We start from the raw sequence: 25075 nt of genomic DNA on the forward strand, positions 1-25075 counted from the left end.
CGATTCTCACATCAGTTATGTCTACAGGACAAAAAACGATGTCAAATGCGCCTAATAAGTGTTTTTTCACGTTTATGTCAGAAATAAAATAAAACTACACTAGGAAAGGCCCATGACCCCTATGTAGGCCTTGTAAAACGTATGTGGGGAAAAGAGTTCTCGTCAAGGTGTTGAAATTGTCATTGTTACTTTGCACACCCCTAATGATCAAATTTTCTTTGCTAATTCATATATTCACTCAGGTGCTTTTCATGTTCAACATCTCCCTGACCGTATTTTGGAAGAACAGACTGTACTCATGGGTGATCTCAATGCTAGATGTAAAGAACTTGGTAGCCATCAGACCTCAAATGTGAATGGTATTAGATGGAAGGCGCTTCTTGACTCTACTGATGCAATTATGCTTACTGGTGATAGTGTTTAGACTCATGTGCATGGTGGTAATTGCATGTGTACCTCCTCAGGAATATTATCAGTATTTACATTCTAATTTCTTTTAACTAACCTCAACATGTTTTATTTTTGTACAATGGAGATTTTTATTTTTTGCAACTAGCCTATATAGTCAGGGCTTTGTCTGCAAGCCCAGCCATTCCCCTTTGTTGTATTTTACAACAATAAATATTTCAATTCAATTCAATTCAATGTTACTCTCTTGGAGCCTTCTGATTAATGTAGAATCATTTAAGTTTAAGGACAGACCACCTAGTCTGGACCATGGGGTCTGTGTGGTCTGATTTTGTATGTAAATCTCTCTCTCTCTCTCTCTCTCTCTCTCTCTCTCTCTCTCTCTCTCTCTTTAAACATGGGGGAACTAATATATTTTGACTTATTCCTGTGGAGGATATGGCTCTCTCATCCTTACCCATATTTTTTATCTTGACTTCTTACTTAATTTTCTAAGACGGACTTAATAATATATCTAGTAGGAATTAAAGAAAGATTTGAAGTTCTCACACCTCCAGATACTTAATCATAGCTCATAACATTCTCTCTCTTCGTCTTCTTTTTATTTTTCACTAGACAAGCATAAGAAAGATTGAGTATCTAATGCTATCAAAATACAGATTGATAATCATTCTTCACTTCTACAATCATTCCTATTTTTAATTTTGCTTACTTTTCCAAGGTACTTTTATTCTTGACATGAGTACTAATTACAAGGTGTGTACAAACTGAAACACCCAACTGTATTGTTATAAAACAAAAATTGGATAAAAGGCCCTTCCCTTGACCCTCAGCAAAGTCTTGTTGAAGGGTTTCAGTGGACATTCCTGCGGTACCAGAACCTTGCCCGGTAGTCATCTGAGCAGGTGATGAAGGCCGGCGAGCAGGGTGAGTGGACCATGTGTTGCACAGGGCCATTGTGACCTGGGGAGAGGGTAAGACAGTGAGACAATGGACTATGAGACACCTCAAGACCTAACCCTACCTTGTACACCTTAGCTGCTGATATATTCCATCATCGGGGAACTAACTGGAGATATTCTACTAAAACTGATTTTAGTGTTATCCAACTTCCTGAAATTCAATTTAATGAGCATGCTCTTTAAAAAAAATTTGTGCAAATAACCAATTTTCCCATTCATTTATCCCCAGCTTGATTAAATTGGGGAAAGTACTTCCAAATGAAACTGTTTCTCTTGTTGACATTGATAAGTTTAAAACAAGGTCAGCATCAATTGATATTTGATTGGGTATTGTTTCTGTCGTCACAGTCTTGTATTTTATATATTTATGTCTACTAACTCAGGGGAGGCAAAATATCTGGTGGAGGCAAACAGAGGGTTTACTGAAGGTTGGCCTGGACTAGATAAGCAGGTGGTTGGTGGTCCACACTCACCCACTGAGCCGGCACCAGTGTAGCCAATGAGGCAACGGCCCGATGACAGCTCCCACAACTTGACAATGCTGTCCAGACCCGACGACAGGATGTACTGGGAAAAAGGGGTGACTATCAGTATTTTTCTTATTAATTTTTCATTATTCATGGCATTTCTACAAATAGGCAGTGAAACCAAGGGCTTGACAAAGAAACTAATCTGCAAAATGTCATTCCCACAAAGACAAGAAATTTGCAGCATCCTCACCAAAAGAAATGATTTAAACATGAGGTATCTTGATCATTCATTCATGAAAGCCTTGAAGTCACTGGAAGAAAACTAGTGACCATAACTGAACCACTGAAAACTTTAAAACAACGGTAAACTTGATCACTATGAAGTCCAGCCCCAAGGATAATAAGTATTGTTAGGGTGACAGTAGGCATCAGTGTATCTATGCCCATTACCAGGGAGCTGAAAGGTTTCTAAGGGAATAGTAGAAAGATTACTACAGCACTTCAGCCAAATGGGAAGAACATCAAAGACTCACAATGCACTTGCCTCAGAGTCAACAGTTACTGTCAAAATCATCAGTCTACCTTACTCCAAACTCTTAACATGGCAGCAGCCCCTCTATGCAATACAAGTCTTCTCTTCTCCCTCACCAGTTCGTCTCCCACTCCCGTCTTTGCCTTCCTCAGCCTCCATTCCCCTTCTGCAGCATGCGACTTGGCAAGCAAAAAGAGGCTACTGAGCCATAAGTTCAAAGTAGGGTGTCCACAACTTAACAAACTAAACCAAATGCTGAGTCACTAGGAGGCTGATATATTACCTTCACAGTCCTGTATCCTCATCATCTGTTTAATGTCAGGTTTTTCCATAATCTCTCATGAAGTTAGACGGTCAACATACACTTCCAACTATTACTATCCATTGCCTCAGCCTCTCCAGTGCCTAATGCTGCCAAATGTTCTCAAACACACTGCCTCCATGTCGTCCTTGGCCTGCCTGGTGGGCCATGACCTGACACTCACCCCAGTGCCTTACCATCCTCCCTCCTTTTCATGTGCCCAAACTGCCTCCATCTCCTTACTCTGAGCACAACACTCAACTCCTCCAATCCACATCTTGCCACCTCCTCACTGGACATCCCATCTGTCCACAAGATCTCAGCCATATGCCTCAACATTTGTGTACAATCCTGCACACACCAACAGTACCACTCTCCTTCCCAGCACCTCGCAGCACAACAGCCCTCACCTTGCCATTCCGAGAGTAGAGCACGGAGCAGACCTCAGCCCCGTCGTGGCACTTGGTGAAGGTTTGCACACAGCGGCCCGACACCCTATCCCAGATTTTGATGTCCCCGTCCTTGGAGGCGCTGACACACACACGGGCATCGGCAGAGTAGTGCACGCTGGTGAGGGGCCCAGCATGGTGCTCCCGGGGGTAGGGACACACGTAGCACTGGCACGTGTTGATGTCGTAAAACCTCACCACTGGCCCCTCGGTGGTAACAGCCAAGAAGTCTCCACTGGGGTGGATGGACATACTGGTCACCTGTTCTGCGTCCTGCGGTGGAGAGGACTGTGATGGATGGGTGGATGGGTGAATGATTGATGCTAAACTAGATGGATGTACGAATGAATGAGTGAATGGAAAATTTACTGATTGGATAGATGTCTCTTTGAATGGATGGATATATAAAAACAAGGAAGAATGGAAAAATGTATGAATGAATGGGTGGATGGATATGTGGAAAGGTGGAAGGATGAATGAATAGGTACATGGATGGATATATGAATGGGTGAATGGATGAATGAGAAGTTTAGTGAATGGATGAATGGATGTAAAAATAGGAAAGATGGAAGAAAAATCCTGCAGTGGACTGAAGTGCCTAATAATGATGATGATGATGATGATGATGAAGAGGAGGAGGAGGAGGAGAAGGAGGAGGAGGAGGAGGAGGCCATGAGAGGCTGAAATGTTTCCCATGTAGTTTTTATAAAGAAATCTGTTGATAACACACAAAATCTTACCGTTAAGAGTCTTGAAGGCCTTCTTGGCGGATGTCTTACTAAAGTCAAACATTTTGATATTGGTGTCCCGGCTGCCAGATATCAGGATTTGCTCCCTCGGGTGGAACTCTAGGCAAGTGATCTCATCCAGGTGGTCATACAGCGTGCGGATGACTGGGTGACCAACCACAGCATCTGGATGGAGCTCCACTGCATCAGGGTCACTTTTGGCAAGCATTCGGTCCACGTCCAAGATCTGAAAGAATGAAAGGAGAGGGTAAAACCGTTACTGTTATGCTTGTTATCATTATTATTACTAACTATGCCTAGGGAGATCACAGTCCAGGGGAATTAGAGTAAGTGCAATTTCTACATAGTGTTGTTGTGGCTGACTTTAGAAGGGGATCTTTTTATAAGTAGCAGAGATGGACTAAGTGAAGATAATCCATGCAAAAATGCTGCTCCTGAAGAAAACAGAGAAATATCAATAAAAAAAGAAACAGAGTGGCATAGTAATTAACAACAGAAAGAATAAAAGTTAGCATCGACACCTCAAGAACTAGATTTGATAGTCTCATTTTGGCATCTTTCTTCAGGAGCAGCAGTTTCATATGTGTTATTATATTTCACTTAGTCCACCCCCTTTGCTTATGAGACAGATCCCCTTCTAAAAAGTCGGCTCCATTAACGCACTGTAAAGATAACACTTGCTGTAATTCCTCTGGACTTGGCATTTCCTAGGCATAATAATAACTACTCCATCCCTGGCCAAGAGATAAGTCACAGCATCAACCAGAGCAGGAGGGAGACAAGTGGTGGAGACTGTTGGGAAAGGCAGTGGATTAGTAATGACTGACGGAGATGATAAAAGGTAATCTAATTGAAGAAGCTAAGGAGAAAATTTACAATGAGGTAAAGGAAGATTTAGTAAAATCTTGCAAGGATTATGTGATGGAAACTCAGAATACTTACAACTCACAAAGTACTACAAAAGCAGGCAAAAGTGGGATTGCAGAGGAGGCAGTGGAACAAGTTAAGGACATTCTCCGTAGAGAGAATAATATAATTCTTCACAGAATGCCGGAAGTCATGATAGGTGGGTTTAATATGGAGGATAGAGAAGACAAGATGAGACATGATAAGCTAATGTTTAAAGAGTTTTGTGGAGAGTTGGACCTAAATTGTTTTGATAGTGACGTTGTGGAATTACGGAGGATAGGTATGGTGCCTCAGCCCGCAAGTAATGAAGGAGGTGAGAACAGTGCACCAGAAAGAAAGTCAAGACCAATGATTGTGACATTAAAGGAAGGAATGAAAATGAGGATCATGAGGAACTTGTATAAACTAAGAAATGCTAAGGAACCTTTATTCAGGAATGTGGTAGTGTACCATGATATGACAAGGGAGGAACGTGAGAGAGAGAAAGAACTAAGGAAACAGGCCAAAGAAAAGAGTGATGAGGAGAAGGACACTGGAAATTTTTATGTGGTGAGAGGAAAGCCATGGAAAAGGTACCTGTTGTGTGTGAGGAGAAAGTAAGAAGGAAATATCCAGCAAACTTGAGGCAGAATGGGGAAAAGATGAAGTGTCAAAATAAAATATGTGTGATGTTTAGTAATGTTGATACATTTACAAGAGACAAAGTGAATGAACTTGAGGAAAGAATAGAAGATATGGAAGTGAAACCCCATGTGATAGTAATACTTGAGGTGAAGCCAAAGAACTATAGATATGAAAGGAGTATTGTGGAGTTCAACATTGAGGGATATGAGGTGTCAGGGGAAAATATATCCGAAGAAAGCTGTGGGAGAGGTTTGCTGTTATATGTGAGGCATGGGGTGTGCTACAGTATTGAGAAGGGTGGTGATTTTTGTGAATATATAAAAATTAATATAAAAGGTAAAGAGGACATATTGCTCACGGCTGTATACAGGAGTCCAAACAGCACCAGTGTGAACGATAATAGATTATTGGATCTGTTACAAGAAATTGCTGACCAACGAATGAATCATAAAATAGTTATAGGATTTTAACTTGCCTAATATAAACTGGACAACTTGCACAGTATCAAATGGAGATCAGTATAGTCACAGTTTTATAGAAAGAATAAGAGATTGTTTCTTAGTGCAACATGTAAAAGACATAACAAGATGTAGAGGAAACGACAAAGGGAATGTGCTTGACCTTGTGTTTACTGATGATGACCTGAGAGTAGAGGAGATTGAGGTAACCAGCCCACTCGGCAAAAGTGACCATAGTAGTATAATTTTTCATTGTGATATAGAACCACAGATAAGGAAGACAAAGAAGAATGTGTACTTATATGAAAGGGGAAATTACTTAAGAATGAAGGAGAAGCTAAGTATAGACTGGAAAGTATACTTGAATACTGGAAGTATAGATGACATGTGGAATAGATTTACAACTAAAATGCAAGAAGTTATCAGAGAATGCATACCATGCAGAGTGTTTAAAGAAAGGGAAACAAGGAAAAACGTAAACAGTGATTTACCCATGAACAGAAAACTTAGGGCGAAGATTAAGAAAAAGCAAAGGCAATGGGAAAGATTGAAGAAATTGTCAGAAAGAAATAACAGTGGAAATGAGGAATATCAGAGAGTTTTAAGTGAGTACAGACATTTAAATAATCAGGTTAGGAAAGAAACAAGGAAAGGAGTTAAATTGAAGGAACAAACAATAGCACAAAATGTAAAACACAATCCAAAAATTTTCTGGAAGTATGTTAACTCCAAGACAAAGACAGTATCTGGGATTACAGAATTATATAAGGGAGGTGACCAAAATAAAAAGACAGAAAGTGACAAGGAGAAAGCCGATGAGTTGGGAGAATTTTTTTCATCAGTATTTACAATTGAACCACCAGGAGCAGTGCCAGAATTGGAAGTGAGACAAACCCCACAGTTGTCAACTATGGAGATATCAAGGAATGATGTACTAAAAACATTGAAAAAGTTAAAGAGAAATAAATCCCCCGGACCAGATGGACTACACCCTAGGGTTATATTGGAGGTTGCTGACGTGCTTGTGGAACCATTATGGATTATCTTCACAAATTCCATGAAAATGCGTCAAGTTCCTGGGAGGAAAACTGCTAATATTACAGCAATATTTAAGAAAGGGGATAAGAGTGATCCAAGCAATTACAGACCTGTGAGTCTTACTAGTGTATTAAGTAAGGTTATGGAAACCATCGTGAAGGAAAACATTATGAAACACATGGAGAGTAATAAATTATTTAGCAAAAGACAGTATGGCTTCTTACCAGTGAGTTCTACCGTACTACAGCTGATTCAAGTGTTGGATATGTGGACCGAGTCTGTTGATAAAGGATGTGCAGTGGATGTGGCTTATTGTGATTTAAGGAAAGCCTTCGATACAGTCCCCCATAGACAGTTGCTTGAAAAACTCAGGAGTTATAATATTACTGGAGAACTACTTGACTGGATGAAATCATTTTTGTGTGGTAGGAAACAACGGGTCATTGTGAATGGGGAGAGGTCAGAAATGAAAGAAGTTATAAGTGGCGTGCCTCAGGGATCAGTTTTGGGTCCACTCTTGTTCGTGATATATGTGAATGACCTGGTAGAAGAAATCCATAACAGCAGTGTATTTTTGTACGCAGATGACACCAAATTGTTTAAGGAAATTAAGAATAAGGAAGACTGTGAGGCATTGCAAGAAGACTTACTGAGAATGGAAAGTTGGTCTAAGAAATGGTTGTTAAGGTTTCACCCCCAAAAGTGTTGTGTCATGAGAATCGGAAGTGCTCAGGAAGAGAGTTTTATATACAAAATGGAAGAAGAATTACGGGAGGTTAAACATGAAAAGGATTTAGGAGTAATAATTGACAATAATTTGAGTTTTGATGAACACCTGGCTGAAAAAGTAAACAAGGCAAACAAGATTGTGGGAATTATTAGGAGAACATTTATAACTTTGGATGAGTCAAAGTTCAAGGCCTTGTTTACTGCAATGGTACGCCCTCACCTTGAATACGCAAATCAAGTACTATGGTGCCCTTTTAAAAAGAAAGACATCGAAACTATTGAAAATGTCCAGAGAAGAGCCACCAAACAAATCCCAACACTTAAGAACATGACATATGAGGAAAGACTGATTAAACTTGATTTACCAACACTGGCATATAGAAGAGTACGAGGAGATATGATTGAAACTTACAAAATATTAAGCAGAATATATGATGGAGAAGTATGTGGGGACTTATTTACCATGAGTGTAGATGCAGGAACAAGAGGACACAGTAAAAAGTTGTACAAGAGCAGGTCAAGGTTGGACAAGAGGAAATATGCTTTCTGTAACAGAGTGGTAAATACTTGGAATAGTCTGCCGGAAGAAGTGGTGAATGCAGAGTCTGTTATAAGTTTTGAAAAGAAACTGGATAAAATATGGAAAGGACAAAGTATAAAATACGATTACAGAGCAAGTATTGAAGCTGGCCAGCGCGTCCGGCACCCAGACCAGGATATAGTAAGTTTGGAACTGGAGTCACAGGCCTGAAGGGGCCTCTTCCAGAAGTCATCTGTGAGTATCTGTGAGTATGTGAGTATAAAAGGGGTGATGTAATAAGGGTGTTTTTGTCAGTTTGTTTGCACCTTTCCAGTAGCTTTGTACAGTAAGATACTTGGTGATACACACAAACTGAAATCCTGAACTGAAATGAAAAAAACTTTAAAAAAAACTAAAAAAACTAAAAAAAAAAAAAAAAAAAGAGGGAAGAAAATATAAAATCAATCAACTACACAATTCAGGAACAAAATATATGTAAGAAAATGTCTTTCACCAGCTCAAGGAAATGGGCAGTGGCCTTAATACACTTTCAGGCCCTTGCTCAATGCCATGGACAGGGGGCAGAGGGAAGCTCAGAGGCCAGGTGATGCAGATAACAGATGTGCAGACTGAGTTTGTATTTTTTGAATCACTGTTTCAGGGTGTCAGTCCTACAATGTCAAAGGATTGGCCTCGACTGTATTGCACCTAGTATGATGTTTAGATACCATTATAGTGCACAGACTTATTTATTAGAGCTAATCTAATCTATGTTCAATTAGTATAAGTGCTTGCATAATGGAGTAGTTCAGAGTGATATATCATACATATGCATAAGCCTCAATAAAATGTATCCTTTCAAACATTTATTTTACATGAAGAAACTCAAACACACATTCTCTCTCTCTCTCTCTCTCTGCTATGTTATCTTGCAGTATTTGGCTCCCTAATGCATCAGTGCTAGACTTGATAATCACAAGCCACTATACCATGTTCGTGCTGCAGTCCAATGGTGATTATGTTCATGAGCCGGTCTGAAGGGGAGACGGCCGTGGCTTCTTGGTCCACAATGACGGCCAGCTCCTGTGCGAAGTTCTGATGGCCATCGTAGAACAGCTGGCTGCGGCAAACAGGGGATGTAAATATAATAATATCAATACTGCCTTTGGCACTAAAAAAAATATATTCTGAAAACAGAGACTGAGGAAATACATTTGCCAATGTATTGGTGACTGGCACCAGAAGAAACTAAAGACAAAAAACTTGTGAAAAGACTAAAAGAAAAGAATAAAACCAAGCATAATCAGCTTCCCGTTCATCCTCGTTTCTCTTGGAGCAGGGAGTTTGTTTTGCATCTCTGCGGTGAATTTGAACTCCAGTTTGTGTGTTTTGTGAGTGTGAGGCAAGTAGTTAGTGGTAGCTGTGGTAACAATGCCACAGACAAGCAAAAAGTATCCCAAACTGTCTCCAAGCTGGCTCAGGAGTGGCCTGAAGACCCTTGGGCAGTATTACTAAACATTTTGTTGTCCAAATTCACCTATTTGACAAGGCTTATGTAGGAGTTTTGGGAATTTCCCACAGTAGCTTTATGACCCTGGTGGCAGTTTGACCCTTCTTCTGTACCATGAACCTAAAGAAACACTCATTAGAACCCGACTGACCCAATCTTTGACCTTTAGAAATAGCTGATGTGGGAAGCCAAAGTGGGAAACAAGTCACTCCAGCCCTGGTCACTCCGGCCTGCCCCACGTTCGACCCAAGCCACTCCATCCCCCTTGGGTGCGTGCGCGGGTATGAACGGGAGTTTGTATGGATGTTTTTTATTCATTCTTAGCAGGTGTCACCTGCGATAGGGTCACAGCCTACGCAGCTTGAGCTAATTTTTTTCAATTATCGTAAATTACCTGTGTTTCTCTGAGACTTGCAACAACTACACTTCAATATAATAAAAGACACTCTTGTTAATAAAAATGTACAGAATTAAGGTCAAACTTTAATATATTTTTTTTTCTTCCTTCTGTAACTTCATTTTCCTTCCCTTCCCTTCCCTTCCTTTCCTTTCCCTTCCTTTCCTTTCCCTTCCCTTCCAATTCCTTCCTTTCCTTTCCCTTCCCTTCCTTTTCTTTCCTTCCTTTCCCTTCCCTTCCTTTCCTATTCCTATCCCTTCCCTTCCCCCTCAATTCCTCCCCTTCCTTCTCATTTCCTTCCAATTCCTTTCCTTTCCTATCCTTTTCCTTCCCTTCCCTTCCCTCTCAATTCCTTCCCTTCCTTCTCATTTCCTTCCTTTCCTTTTCTTTCCCTTCTCTTCTCTTCCCTTCCCTTCCAATTCCTTCCTTTCCCTCTCAATTCCTTTCCTTCCCTTCCTATCCTTTCCCTTCCCTTCCCTTCCTTTCCTATCCTTTCCCTTCCTTCTCATTCCCTTCCTTTTCTTTCCCTTCCCTTCCCTTCCTTTCTTATCCTTTCCCTTCCTTCTCATTCCCTTCCTTTTCTTTCCCTTCCCTTCCCTTCCCTTCCTTTCCTATCCTTTCCCTTCCTTCTCATTCCCTTCCTTTTCTTTCCCTTCCCTTCCCTTCCCTTTGAGCCAAACAAGATCAAGCAGACATTACCTTAGCCTGGCCTGATGGCGATGGTAGTGTTGTCAAGTCTCCACCTCACCACAGCCTCCCTCCTCCTCCTCCTCACAGCCCTGAAAGAAAGTCTCATTAGTCAGATAAAGGTTCATATCCCTGCACAGAGGATGAAAAATTGAGGGAGGGAAGATGCCTGAGAGACATAAAGAAATATAGCTTCCTGCAAAGAGATATAGAGCTTTGGAACGGTGAGGATGTAGTATTGGCAGTGTGCAAAGCTTCAAGGAAAAGTTGGATAAATGCAGATATGGAGACGGGACCACACCAGCGTAAGCCCGGGCCTGTAAAACTACAACTAGGTAAATACACACACACACACACACACACACACACACACACACACACACACACACACATACACCACCACCACAATCAATCAATCAATGGGGGCATACGCAGGGGGGCGCATCGCCTCGCCCACCCTACGACGCCAAGCCCAGGGGTCCCTCCGGGCGACTCTCCCTGCAGGCCATCCTGAGTACCTCCCTGCAGGATCTACTATAACTTGCTCCAGCCACTAACTCCGTGGATGTCCCCCTGGCCTCCTCCACTCAGGATTGTCTCTCACAGAGACACCCGATGAGCAGTTATTTGCTGATGACACCCAGTTCTACTTTTCCATCACTGATATTGAAAATACAAGTGCTAAGATCAATAGTGTTATTAATTCAGTCAAGGAAGGATTGGATGCATTATAAGCAATTGAAATTAAACGATGATAAGACTGAATTCATGTTTGTGGGGAAGAAGGACACTCTACGTTATTTTGGTGATGGGAACATGATTATAGGTAATGAAATTCATATTGTTGAAAGTGTTCGTGACTTGGGAGTGTTGCTGGATTCCAATTTGACACTGAAATGTCAGATAAATAATGTCGTAAGGATAGCTGGATATCACCTTAGAAATATTGCTTTTATCAAGAAATACCTGGATGAAGATTCTATCAAGAAATTGGTTATTAACAATATTATATCAAGAGTGGATTATTGCAACTCGATCTACTATAACCTGCCAAAGCTCCAATTAAGGAAATTACAGATGGTCTTAAACAGAGCAGCGAGATTAATCAAAGGAATTCCACCACGAGAGAGAATAACTCCTGTTTTGATAAAGCTCCACTGGTTGCCAATAAAAGCAAGGATAGTATTTAAGTTATGTGTTTTGACACACCAAGCTTTGATCACTGGCCGTCCACCGTATTTGAGAGAATTATTACACGAAATACAGCCAGGTGAAGGCATTAACACTCGCCGAGCCACTTCTGGAATCACACTTCATGGTACTCTTCAAATGTTGGATTGCGCGCTTTCAGTTCTGCCGCCCCAAGACTGTACAATAAGCTCCCTCCTGACATTAGAAGAACAAAGGATATCACCAAATTTAAGAAAGGACTAAAGACATTTCTGTTCTCTGACTGCTATGGAAACATTGACAATTAACATGGCATAGAAGTTGTGATCAATATTGAAAATTTAATGAATTAAATGTGTGTGTCCTGCAGAGCGCTTCGGCGGAAGTGGGACCAGATAAATAAGAAACACAAGTAACAAGAAATAAAGAAAATGATTGATTGATAGTTGATTGTTGCAGGTAAACAACAAGGGAGAAGGGAGAAACATGCCATCCCAACCCCCAGGCAGGACATTATACAACTATTAATACATGTGTGGGTAGCACCATGAAACTAAAAAGATACAATGTTAGGAAGGAAAGCACAACAAGGGAGGGGGCGGTACCTCCCCCTGGACAATAAGACAATAAAATGTGGGGACAGCAGGGGGGCCGTTGCACAGGCTGACCCCAAGAACATCAACAGGGGGAGATGAAAAGAGAGAAACTGATTCATTCTTCCCCTTTTCACTGTCTTCTACTTAACTACAGTCCACTTTAGCCACTTGGAAGGGTGAATTAATCTTCTAGCTAACTTTTCGTAGGCACAGTAGGCGTCTAGAGGCCCTAGAATAGGAGAAAATAGGGAATATACAAGAACATTTTTTGAGGGCCATTACTCAGACCACCTCAAACTCAAAATGGCTCCTTCTTATATATCCATTTTTACGGTGTTTTACGTAGTTACATTCCACTTGAGCCACTTGGAAGGGTGAATTAATCTTCTAGCTAACTTTACGTAGGCCCAGTAGGCGTCTAGAGGCCCTGGAATAGGAGAAAATAGGGAATATACAAGAACATTTTTTGAGAGCCATTACTCAAGACCACCTCAAACTTAAAATGGCGTCTTCTTATATATAGACTTTTACGGTGTTTTACGTAGTTACATTCCACTTGAGCCACTTGGAAGGGTGAATTAATCTTCTAGCTAACTTTACGTAGGCCCAGTAGGCGTCTAGAGGCCCTAGAATAGGAGAAAATAGGGAATATACAAGAACATTTTTTGAGAGCCATTACTCAGACCACTTCAAATTCAAAATGGCTCCTTTTTATATCAATTTTGACGGTGTTTGACGTGACTACATTCCACTTGAGCCACTTGGAAGGGTGAATTAATCTTCTAGCTAACTTTACGTAGGCACAGTAGGCGTCTAGATTCCTTAGAATAGGAGAAAATAAGAAAAATACGAGAGCATTTTTTTCTTACCTCGACCCAGTGCCCCGCCATGTTGTCTGGGGACAGTTACCTAAACGCCTATTTCTCACCCCTTTTTTCAGACGTCTTCAAACGCCTAATAAACGTTCAAACATTACAAAGAAAATAATTAGAGACGAAAAATAGTCATTAGAAGCCTCTAGACGTGTTAATTATTAGGTAAACGCATTTAGAGTTAGCCCTTGGGGTCGTATGCCAGCTAGGGAATTACATTATTTAGCCCCATAATTACTTTTTTAGACCTATTGTAAGGCCTGTATGGGGGTAATTATATATGGGGATAGTTATTGAACCTTCTGTGAGGCCCACTAGCTTGTAAATATGCGTAAATAGCTAGAATTTAATGTCTTATTGAATATTTTTGGTCTTGAAATAGGTGGGCATCGCCCTGCGCATTGGAGATACCCCTAACATAACGTTTATTTATATTTCAATAATAAATAAACCTCTAAATAACCCAGAGCAGGAAACAGGGAGAATAAAACACAAAACAGACAACTTTTATTTCCATATCCATCTCCTCGCTGTCCCTCATAACGTCACCGTCATGACGGCTCATCCCCCATCATATTTCAGGTAAATACACTTATCTAGGCACTTTTAAGGCACTTATATCCCTGCCGTGACCTAATGGCGGGTGTGTTAATGGCTTATTAGGGTCATATAAGTATTTGTAAACACGTAGTCATGTCCAGCGTACGACACTTTCTTTAACAAAAAAATGATTTATGCTTCCCTGGCGCCATGAAGCTATGAGTAATTATTTTTTAGGATCGTAAGGGTAATAAAAAGATAAATCCTGTCATTGGAGGGCCGGAATCGGTATTTAGAGCAATGCTGATACAGTTCAAGGCGCCGAGTACGATACCTTGATGACCACTAGGTGCAAATAGATAGATAGATAGATAGATAGATAGATACTTTATTCGTCAAATTGTGATACATTAAATTTTGTATACAAAATGAAATTCATTTTGGCTTAAGAGCTCCCTAGTAGTTATTTGTACATTAAAAATAAATAAAATCAATGAAGCAAAAAAAGCATTTAAAAACATTAAAAACATTACTAAAAACGTTACTTGGGCTATTCATATAAAAATTGTATACATGCAGTAATAAGTTATTTCTACCTTTATCACAAACTATCATATACAGTTATTATGACTACTTACACCTAAAAGTTATAGTGATGATGGGTAGTTAAGAGAACAATGCTTTTAGGTACAAATGACTTTCTGTACCTGTCAGTTCGCTGCATGGGCAGAGCTAACCTTCTACCAGATCTTAGATATGTATAGCAATTATGTAGCGGATGAGTTATATCTTTCATAATCCCGTCTACTTGTTTCATTGTACCTGTCTGATAAAGATTATCTAGTGATATGGTCTATGCACCTAGTTTTCCTGCCTTTTTAACAATCCTTCCTAGCTTGTTTTTATCTTGATTGATAGTTTATTGTTGCAGGTAAGCAACAAGGGAGAAGGGAGGAACATGCCATCCCAACCCCCAGGTAGGACAGAGTGTGATTATACAATTATTAATACATGTGTAGGTTACAGGTAAGCTTTCCATACCAGGCAGTGATTGAAAAGTTTAAAACTGATTCTAGTGTTGATTTATAAAATAGGCTAATTGTCACTTTATCCACACGTAGATTGCTCAAAATACGTACAAAGTGTAATCTTTGGTTGTATTTTCTTGGCACCATATCTGTATTAACACTGCCCTTTAACTGGTCATCGATCATAAAACCCAGATACTTATACTGGCTTACTCTCTCTACGTTTTCCTCCTCAATTTTTAATAGATCTGGTACGTGTTTATTTTTTAGAGAGAGAGAGAGAGAGAGAGAGAGAGAGAGAGAGAGATCCCAGAGTCAAAATATATTAGTTCCCCCATGTCTAGAGAGAGAGAGAGAGAGAGAGAGAGATCCCACAGTCAAAATATATTAGTTCCCCCATGTCTAGAGAGAGAGAGAGAGAGAGAGAGAGAGAGAGAGAGAGAGAGAGAGAGAGAGAGAGAGAGAGAGAGAGAGAGAGATCCCAGAGTCAAAATATATTAGTTCCCCCATGTCTAGAGAGAGAGAGAGAGAGAGAGAGATCCCAGAGTCAAAATATATTAGTTCCCCCATGTCTAGAGAGAGAGAGAGAGAGAGAGAGAGAGAGAGAGAGAGAGAGAGAGAGAGAGAGAGAGAGAGAGAGAGAGAGAGAGAGAGATCCCATAGTCAAAATATATTAGTTCCCCGATGTCTAGAGAGAGAGAGAGAGAGAGAGAGAGAGAGAGAGAGAGAACCAACAGAGTCAAAATATATAAGTTCCCCCATGTCGAGAGAGAGAGAGAGAGAGAGAGAGAGAGAGAGAGAGAGAGAGAGAGAGAGAGAGAGAGAGAGAGACATAGAATTACATAGAATTACATATCAAACAATCACAGGTATACAGTAACGCACAAGAGAGAGAGAGAGAGAGAGAGAGAGAGAGGAAAAAAGGTTTATGAAAACATAAAAAGAGGAAAAAAAAAAAAAAAAAAAGAAACACGGAAAACAACGAGAAAAACAAGTAGATGAAGAATAAGGAGAAAAAAGAAATAAAAAAAGCGCAGAAAAAGAAGAAGAAGAAGAAGAACAAGAAGTGAGTCAGTCTCCCGCGCGAATCAGCTGACGATTGGTCGGTAACAGTGTGACGCAGCGCAAAACTTAATCCTTTTTACTTATTTTGCGCTAAGTACGCGGTGCCAGCAAACCACAGTGCCACAGGAAGGATAAAAAGGGCCAGAGATTACGTGGGTGCCATATATAGACCTTGGGAGGCCCTAAATAAGGTAAAAAAACGGAGATAAACTGAGGGGAGGGAGGGAACATGGCGGGTGAAAGAGGGGAGTTCGCTGAAGTGCCGACCTTTTTCGTGTTTTTGGGCATGTTACGTGTTCCCTAAGTGCCACAGTGCCATCAAGGGAACACAAAGGTGCCAGTGATGTTACAGTGCCAATCCTAGGTCCTGGAAAGCTCGGATAATGTGATAAATAGGACAAAATGAGAGAAGGGGAAAAATGGCGAGGGGGGGGAGGGAGTTGCAATTATATATTTTAAAGTTTTAGAGGGAATTACGTGTTCCCTAAGTGCCACAGTGCCATTGAGAGGGGAATGTGGTGCCAGTGATCTTGCAGTGCCATTCCTAGTGCCTGGAAAAGCTTGGATACGATTTGAAATAAGAAAGTCAAGGGAGGAAGTGAGGTAAGTGCTTATTATTATTATTATTATTATTATTATTATTATTATTATTATTATTACTACTACTACTACTACTACTACTACTACTACTACTGCTATACTGCTAGGTACTACTATTATTATTATTATTATTATTATTATTATTATTATTATTATTATTATTATTACTACTACTACTACTACTACGTCTACTACTACTAATACTAATACCTACTATTATTATTACTATTATTATTATTATTATTATTATTATTATTATTATTATTATTATTATTATTATTGTTATTACGAGAAAAGTGAGGATGAATTCGTAAGATTAAAAAGAGAGAGAAAATGATGGAAAGTGTTGGAAATAACGTTGTTGATATTAATGCTCTCTCTCTCTCTCTCTCTCTCTCTCTCTCTCTCTCTCTCTCTCTCTCTCTCTCTCTAGCTGCTGCCAGGCTTCAAGGACACACACACACACACACACACACACACACACACACACACACACACACACACACACAGACAGGCAGACACACCGTTCCAGTAGCTCAGTGGATAAAGCTCCGCTGGCAGGCTGAGGTTCGAGCCTGGTTAAGCAATAATAATTAACCATTTAAACGATAATTATATATGAAGGCAGTTATTTGGGTTCTCGTTCTTTCCTCCTCCTCATCCTCCTCCTCCTCCTCCTCTTTATCCACCTCCTCTCCTCTTCTTAAGGATATAGGTGGCCGAGCTTGGGGAGGTCATTCATATCAATTATTCATTTTTTTCTTATTTCCCTCCTCCTCCTCCTCCTCCTCCTCTTATCCACCTCCTCACCTCTTCTCTTTTTCTCTTCTTTTTCTCATTCAAAGGTGATTCAGGTATTGGAGAGAGTGGGCAGACAGGTATAACAAGGAAGAAAATAATCGTAATAAACCAAGCCATATTAGTTGTCAAGGTATTTCTGGAGTTGAGGTAAACATATAAGGTAAACAAGCAGACAGACAGATAGATAGATAGATAGACAGACAAATAGATAGACAGACAGGCAAGGATAGGAAGGAAAAAATAGTCGGTTACCTTGAAAATAATAATGACAGGTGTTGATTTTGTCTTTTTTTAGTGGATATGAAAGATAATTATGTTGAATTTTATAGTTAATTAATGATATTGTTGATGGGTATAGTTTCTCTCTCTCTCTTATAGTTTCACAAGAGCTGCTATAGTTGTGTGCATGTGTGTGTGTGTGTGTTTGTGTGTGTGTGTACCGATCTTTGGGTAGGACCACTCACACACAACACACCGCGACAACGAGGTCATTAATCCGTGCCTAACGTCGCGTACCTACTCACTGCTGGGTGAACAGGGGATACACGTGAAAGAAGATAAACCCAACTTACCTTCACCTTCGGGTTGTGAGGCAGACGCTCTATCCACTGAGCTACCGGGCCGTGTGTGTGTGTGTGTGTGTGTGTGTGTGTGTGTGTGTGTGTGTGTGTACCATTTCGTTTCTCCATACACTATATCTGAATGGAAATTGGTCAAGGGCTCAAAACAAGGAAAGAAATGAGAGAGAGAGAGAGAGAGAGAGAGAGAGAGAGAGAGAGAGAGAGAGAGAGAGATATCGCAATCAGTACTCTCTCTCTCTCTCTCTCTATCACACACACATATTAATCTATCACACACACACACACACACACACACACACACACACACACACACACACACACACACACACACACACACACACTAACAGATAGATAGATAGATATTTATTGACCACAAATATACATAAAACCAAAACATCATACATAAATCGGAAGTTATTTAAGAATGCTAATAATTCCGTTAATATAAGAACATTTCCAATTTCTAGTCCACATTCAGCACTTCAGTAAAATCTTTATATAGTCACTAAAATATACAGAGCTCTTGTGTCTTTACTGGCAAAAGAAATAGTTAAAAATAAAGCTTTACAAAGTTTGATAAATATATGAAACTACTTATTTGAGACATTTTCAGAATACATTGTGATAAAAGAAAAACCTTAAACAGAAGCCCAGGAAGATAACGAATTCCCTAAGATAAATATACTGAAATGTTAATAGCCTGGACATCTTAACCCTATTCGTTCCGACCCGGGCCACATTTGCCCCCCCCTGAGGATTTTTGTCAAAACGATCATTTTTTTTTTATTACCAAGTTTAAAAGAAAAACAGACCTACTGATAAACGTAGAAAATACCGTAGATTAATATCAAAAATAATATCAAAATAACCATAGGAGCTCTAATCTTGCTAAACACGAATATTTAGAAACACCGACGCGAATCATTTTGAAGCACGGCGATACGCTGTGAAAAAAAACCCAACGTTCAAACGCCTCCGGATGACGATATTATTACTGTTATAAGTATTAATATACCTGTATTGTATAGTGCTATACTGCATGTTCTGCATCTTTTATGTTAACAAAGCTTTAGCTGATACACTAAACAGACCAACGAACAAGCTGTAATAAAAACATAATAAAACGTACACAGCCCGCTGTGTACGAGAGTTATTCAACGGCAGTTGGCGACACGAGCTTGTGATTGCGGCGAGGCGATGACGAATTATGGCACATACAATACTTATTTTGACACTACCATAAGGTGATAACTGTGTCTCGTACATATGTTAATTTCTTGTACTTTGGCCAGATAATTCTATATATATATAAAAAAAAACGTGCGCTTGGAGAGAGAGAGAGAGAGAGAGAGAGAGAGAGAGAGGCCAGTCATAGGCTATTTGACCGTTAGCCCCTCTTCCCCTCTCTTCATCTTTCATATATATATATATATATATATATATATATATATATATATATATATATATAACCAGGCAACAATGATAATACCCAATAATAATAATATCAGTGTCACTTGCTGCGAAATATTCATGTCATTCATATTCAGTTCCTTTCAATATAAGCAAATATACTCTAATAAAAAAAAAAAAAAAAAAAAAAATACTATGAAAGATGGAAGAGAAGAGAGGGGAGCTAGGTTCAAACGGTCAAATAGCCTATGACTGGCCCTGACTCTCTCTCTCTCTCTCTCTCTCTCTCTCTCTCTCTCTCTCTCTATATATATATATATATATATATATATATATATATAAAAATACTATGAAAGAGAGGGAGCTAGGAAACGGTCAAATAGCTCTCTCTCTCTCTCTCTCTCTCTCTCTCTCTCTCTCTATATATATATATATATATATATATATATATATATATATATATATATATATATATATATATATATATATATATATATATATATATATATATATATATATATATATATAATACCCAATGATAATATCAATAGTGTATTCAGTGTCATGAAATATTCATGTCATTCATATTCAATATAAGCAAATATACTCTTATCACGGCAAAAAAAATTACTTTATAAATCACTGGCCTGGTTTTATTTTGGGGGACCTGGAGAGAGGAGAGAGAGAGAGAGAGAGAGAGAGAGAGAGAGAGAGAGAGAGAGAGAGAGAGAGAGAGAGAGAGAGAGATATCAAGACGAATAGGAAAGCGAAATTTAGCGTAATAAAAAATACTATGAAAGATGGAAGAGAGGGGAGCAGGTTCAAGTCAAATAGCCTATGACTGGCCTCTCTCTCTCTCTCTCTCTCTCTCTCTCATCATCTCTCTCTCCATCTCAACCACCATCATCAACACCACATCATCATCACCATCACCATCATCACCATCATCACCACCATCATCATCACCACCATCATCATCACCGCCATCACCATCACCCCCATCATCATCACCATCATCATCATCACCATCATCATCCACCATCATTACCACCATCATCATCACCATCTTCATCACCACCATCATCACCATCATCATCTCCATCACAGCCATCATCATCACCACCACCACCATCATCACCACCATCACCACCACCACCACCATCATCACCACCACCACCACCACCACCATCACCATCACCACTATCATCACCACCACCATCATCACCATCACCACTATCATCACCACCACCGCCACCACCATCATCACCACCACCATCATCACCACCACCATCACCACCACCACCAGCACCATCACCACCACCATCATCATCACCACCACCATCATCACCACCACCATCATCACCACCACCATCATCACCACCATCACCATCATCACATCATCACCATCCATCATCATCACCACCACCATCACCACTACCATCATCATCACCACCATCATCATCACTACCATCATCATCACCACCATCACCACCACTACCATCATCATCACTACCATCATCATCACCACCACCATCATCACCATCATCACCTCCACCATCATCACCACCATCATCACCACCATCATCAACATCATCATCACCACCATCATCATCATCAACACAATCATCATCATCATCATCATCATCAACACCAGCAACATCAGCATAATCATCACCACCATCATCATCACCACCATCATCATCACCACCACCATCATCACCACCAACATCATCACCAACAACACCATCATCATCATCACCACCCATCACCACCATCATCACCATCATCACCATCATCACCACCATCATCATCACCATCATCATCACCACCATCATCACCACATCACATCATCACCATCATCACCATCCCCACCACCATCACCATCATCACCATCATCAACATCATCACCACCATCACCACCATCACCATCATCAGCATCAGCATCATCATCACCACCACCATCACATCATCATCATCACCACCATCCACCATCATCACCACCATCACCATCACCACCACCATCATCACCACCACATCACCATCACCACCATCATCACCATCATCACCATCACCATCATCACCATCATCACCATCATCACCACCACCATCACCATCATCACCACCACCATCATCACCACCATCACCATCATCATCATCACCACCATCACCACCATCATCATCACCACCATCATCATCATCACCCACATCATCACCACCATCACCACCATCATCACCACAACCATCACCACCACCATTACCATCCTCTCCATCACCAACACCATCATCACCACCACCACCATCACCATCACCACCACCATCACCATCATCGCCACCATCATCACCATCATCATCATCATCACCACCACCATCACCACCATCATCACCATCATCACCATCATCACCGTCACCATCATCACCTCATCACCATTATCATCACATCACCCATCATCACCACCATCACCATCATCACCACATCACCATCATCATCATCATCACCATCATCACCACCACATCATCATCACCATCATCATCATCATCAGCAACATCACCATCACCATCACCACCATCACCACCATCATCACCACCATCATCACCACCATCACCATCATCATCATCATCATCACCACCATCATCACCATCACCATCATCACCATCACCACCATCACCACCATCATCACCACCATCACCACCACCAAGGAAGAGGAAGAAGAGGAAGGAGGAAGAAGAGGAGAAGAGGGAAGAAAGAGGAAGAGGAAGAAGAGGAAGAGGAGGAGAGGGAGAAGAGGAGAAGAGAAAGGAAAGGAGAGAAGAAAGGAAGAGGAGGAAAGGGAAGAAGAAAGAAGAGGAAGAAGAAGAGGAAGAGAGGAAGAAGAAGAGGAGTAGAAGAAGGAGGAAGAAGAGGAAGAAGAGGAAGGAAGAGGAAGAGGAAAAGAGGAAGAAGAGGAAGAAGGAAGGAAGAAGAAGGAGAAAAGAGAAGAAGAAGAGGAGAAAGGAGAGGAAGGAGGAGAAGAAGAAAGGAAGAAGGAGGAAGAAAGAAGGAAGAGGGAGGAAGAAGAAGAGAAGGAGGAAGAGGAAGAAGAGAAGGAAGAAGAGAAAGAGGAAGAGGAGAAGAAGAAGAGCAAAGGAAGGGAAGGAAGAGGAAGGAAAGAGAAAGAAAGAAGAGGAAGAGGAAGAAGGAGGAAGAAAGAAGAGAGGAAGGAAGAAGAGAAGGAAAGAGGAAAAGAGAAAGAAGAGGAAGAGGAAAAGGAAAAGGAGAAGAGGAGGAGGAAGGAAAGAAGAAGAAGAAAAGGGAGAGAAGGAGGAGGAGAGAGGAGAAGAGGAAGAAAGAAGAGGAAGAAGAGGAGGAGGAAAGAACAGGAAAGAGGAATAGGAAGAAGAGGGAAAAAAGGAGGAGAGAGAGAGGAAGAGGAAGAAGAGGAAGAGGGCAAGGAAGAAAAAGGGAAGAGAGGAAGAGAAGAGGAAGGGAGGAAAGAGAGGAAGGAGGAAAAGGAAGTAGAAGGAGGAGAAGGAAGGAAGAGAAAGAAGAAGAGGAAAGAAGAAGAAGAAGAGGAAGAATAGAGAAAGGAAGAAGAAGACAAGAAGGAAGAATAGGAAAGAGAGAAAAGGATTTTATTTCTTGAGAGTCTTTTTTTCATTCATTATTCACTTTGGCCACCATTGATGATTATCCATCCAGTACTTAGTGTTCACGAGCGTTTTATTAAAAAAAATACGAAATCAATACTACGAGGGCGAAAAAATCAAGGGGGTCAACGAACGTCGGGTTAAAATATCCAGGACATTTATAATTGTAATGAGCTTATTCGGATCGGGCCCGTGATCAGGATATGATAAATTACACACACACACACACACACACACACACACACACACACACGTTTAACTAGCCCGTATAATATTATGAGAGGTGTGGTGTCATCTGCCATCCGGTGTCGTGAGACATCCCATATCTATATTTTACCATCGCGGAACGCAAAATTTACTATCATGGAGTGACTAAGTGAAGCATCTAAGTGTAAAACAGTACTAATGAGGACTTAAATAGCGATGCAAGGCTTATTAGGTCACAAGAAGAAGAAGAAGAGTGATTGTTAATATCCTCGTTATATACACACACACATACGTCATCATTTCCTTTCATGATAAAATAAATAAACTTGGGTGGGACAGACCCCGACAAAAAAAAAAAAGCAGATGACAAAAGACACGGTACCTTGTCGAAATTCAGGTATATGAGGATATGGGATGTCTCATGATACCCGGATGTCTCATGACGCCACACCCTGGGCTTAACGACATTCAAAGTGGCCGTTAACACACACACACACACACACACAGAACCCTTAACAATAGGCTTGCTCCGCCCCTTCCAACAGGCAAACAAGCGAATTACACGGAACAACTATTACGCACACACACACACACACACACACACACACACACGACCGTTAACTAGAGGCCTGCTCCCCCCTCCCCCCCAACAGGCAAACAAGCTAACTACGCCGAACAACTATCACACACACAAAGAAGAGTTGGCGGGACAAGCGCACTCCCTTCCTTTCTGCACCCTGTACCTTCCGTCAGCCCTTCAGTCTCTCACAAACCTCCACCTCCTCCACAAGTCTCCGTCCATCCTCATTCTGTGTGTTGGTGGCGGGAGCTCTTCGCCTGAACCCGCTGCTCCCGTATCTGCTAAGTGTTTATGTGTTACGGCCCCCGACTATGTATCTCCCGGGTCTCGGTTCGATACCCGCCCTCAGCACCTCCATGTTATGTGTCTGTGCTCCGTACCCGCCCACGTAAATGTTGGACTCGGTTCGAATCCCGCCCTCAGCACTTCCATGTTATGTGTCTGTGCTCCGTACCCGCCCACGTAAATGTTGGACTCGGTTCGAATCCCGCCCTCAGCACTTCCATGTTATGTGTCTGTGCTCCGTACCCGCCCACGTAAATGTTGGACTCGGTTCGAATCCCGCCCTCAGCACTTCCATGTTATGTGTCTGTGCTCCGTACCCACCCACGTAAATGTTGGACTCGGTTCGAATCCCGCCCTCAGCACTTCCATGTTATGTGTCTGTGCTCCGTACCCGCCCACGTAAATGTTGGACTCGGTTCGAATCCCGCCCTCAGCACTTCCATGTTATGTGTCTGTGCTCCGTACCCGCCCACGTAAATGTTGGACTCGGTTCGAATCCCGCCCTCAGCACTTCCATGTTATGTGTCTGTGCTCCGTACCCGCCCACGTAAATGTTGGACTCGGTTCGAATCCCGCCCTCAGCACTTCCATGTTATGTGTCTGTGCTCCGTACCCGCCCACGTAAATGTTGGACTCGGTTCGAATCCCGCCCTCATCTACAAGCCCCGTCCTTAAGTAGGGGAGAGGGGTGATGATTCGGACAGTGGGATTGTCCGGCCATAGCACTTATTGTAAAGTGTATGGGAGTGAGTGCCGCGAGATTTTGTGTGAATATGCAAAACTTTGTTGCCTTGGCCCAGAAAGGGACAACCACGCCCTCAGAGCTGTTATTTTCGATGCAAGTCCTAATTTATGTTTTTTTTCATCTCGTATGTAATATTTTCAGGGTGGCAGACGTATTACCTTTGCAATCTTTGAGTTGGGACTGATAGTAATTATTTTTGGACATATTAATTAGGGTTTTTACGCGTTT

General features: G+C 41.1%; 1 protein-coding gene across 2 annotated transcripts; it reads right to left on the reverse strand.

The window, feature by feature from the left end:
- Positions 1 to 949: 949 nt before the first annotated feature.
- LOC126999676 (cleavage stimulation factor subunit 1-like) lies at positions 950 to 13402 on the reverse strand. Of its 2 annotated transcripts, XM_050862394.1 has the most exons (7): positions 13379 to 13402; positions 10756 to 10835; positions 9139 to 9269; positions 3863 to 4097; positions 3084 to 3395; positions 1844 to 1937; positions 950 to 1371 (listed from the first exon to the last, which is right to left on the reverse strand). In XM_050862394.1, the coding sequence occupies exons 5-7, from the start codon at positions 3372 to 3374 to the stop codon at positions 1262 to 1264; spliced, it is 495 nt and encodes a 164-aa protein (XP_050718351.1). In that variant the 5' UTR covers positions 3375 to 3395; positions 3863 to 4097; positions 9139 to 9269; positions 10756 to 10835; positions 13379 to 13402; the 3' UTR covers positions 950 to 1261. The 2 variants fall into 2 exon arrangements, with proteins under 2 accessions (XP_050718351.1, XP_050718352.1); XM_050862395.1 differs by lacking the exon at positions 13379 to 13402 and having other exon boundaries at positions 9139 to 9265.
- Between the last annotated feature and the right edge of the window lie 11673 nt (positions 13403 to 25075).

The sequence above is a fragment of the Eriocheir sinensis genome, chromosome 17 (assembly GCF_024679095.1).
Source record: "Eriocheir sinensis breed Jianghai 21 chromosome 17, ASM2467909v1, whole genome shotgun sequence".
Taxonomy (NCBI): domain Eukaryota; kingdom Metazoa; phylum Arthropoda; class Malacostraca; order Decapoda; family Varunidae; genus Eriocheir; species Eriocheir sinensis.

Coding starts and splice junctions, on each gene's coding strand:
- LOC126999676 (XM_050862394.1), bottom strand. CDS start 3,374: ATGTCCATCCACCCCAGTGGAGACTTCTTGGCTGTTACCACCGAGGGG. Junction 1,938..3,083: donor TCTACTCTCGGAATGGCAAG/GTGAGGGCTGTT, acceptor CCTTTTTCCCAG/TACATCCTGTCGTCGGGTCT. Junction 1,372..1,843: donor CACTGGTGCCGGCTCAGTGG/GTGAGTGTGGAC, acceptor CCCTCTCCCCAG/GTCACAATGGCCCTGTGCAA.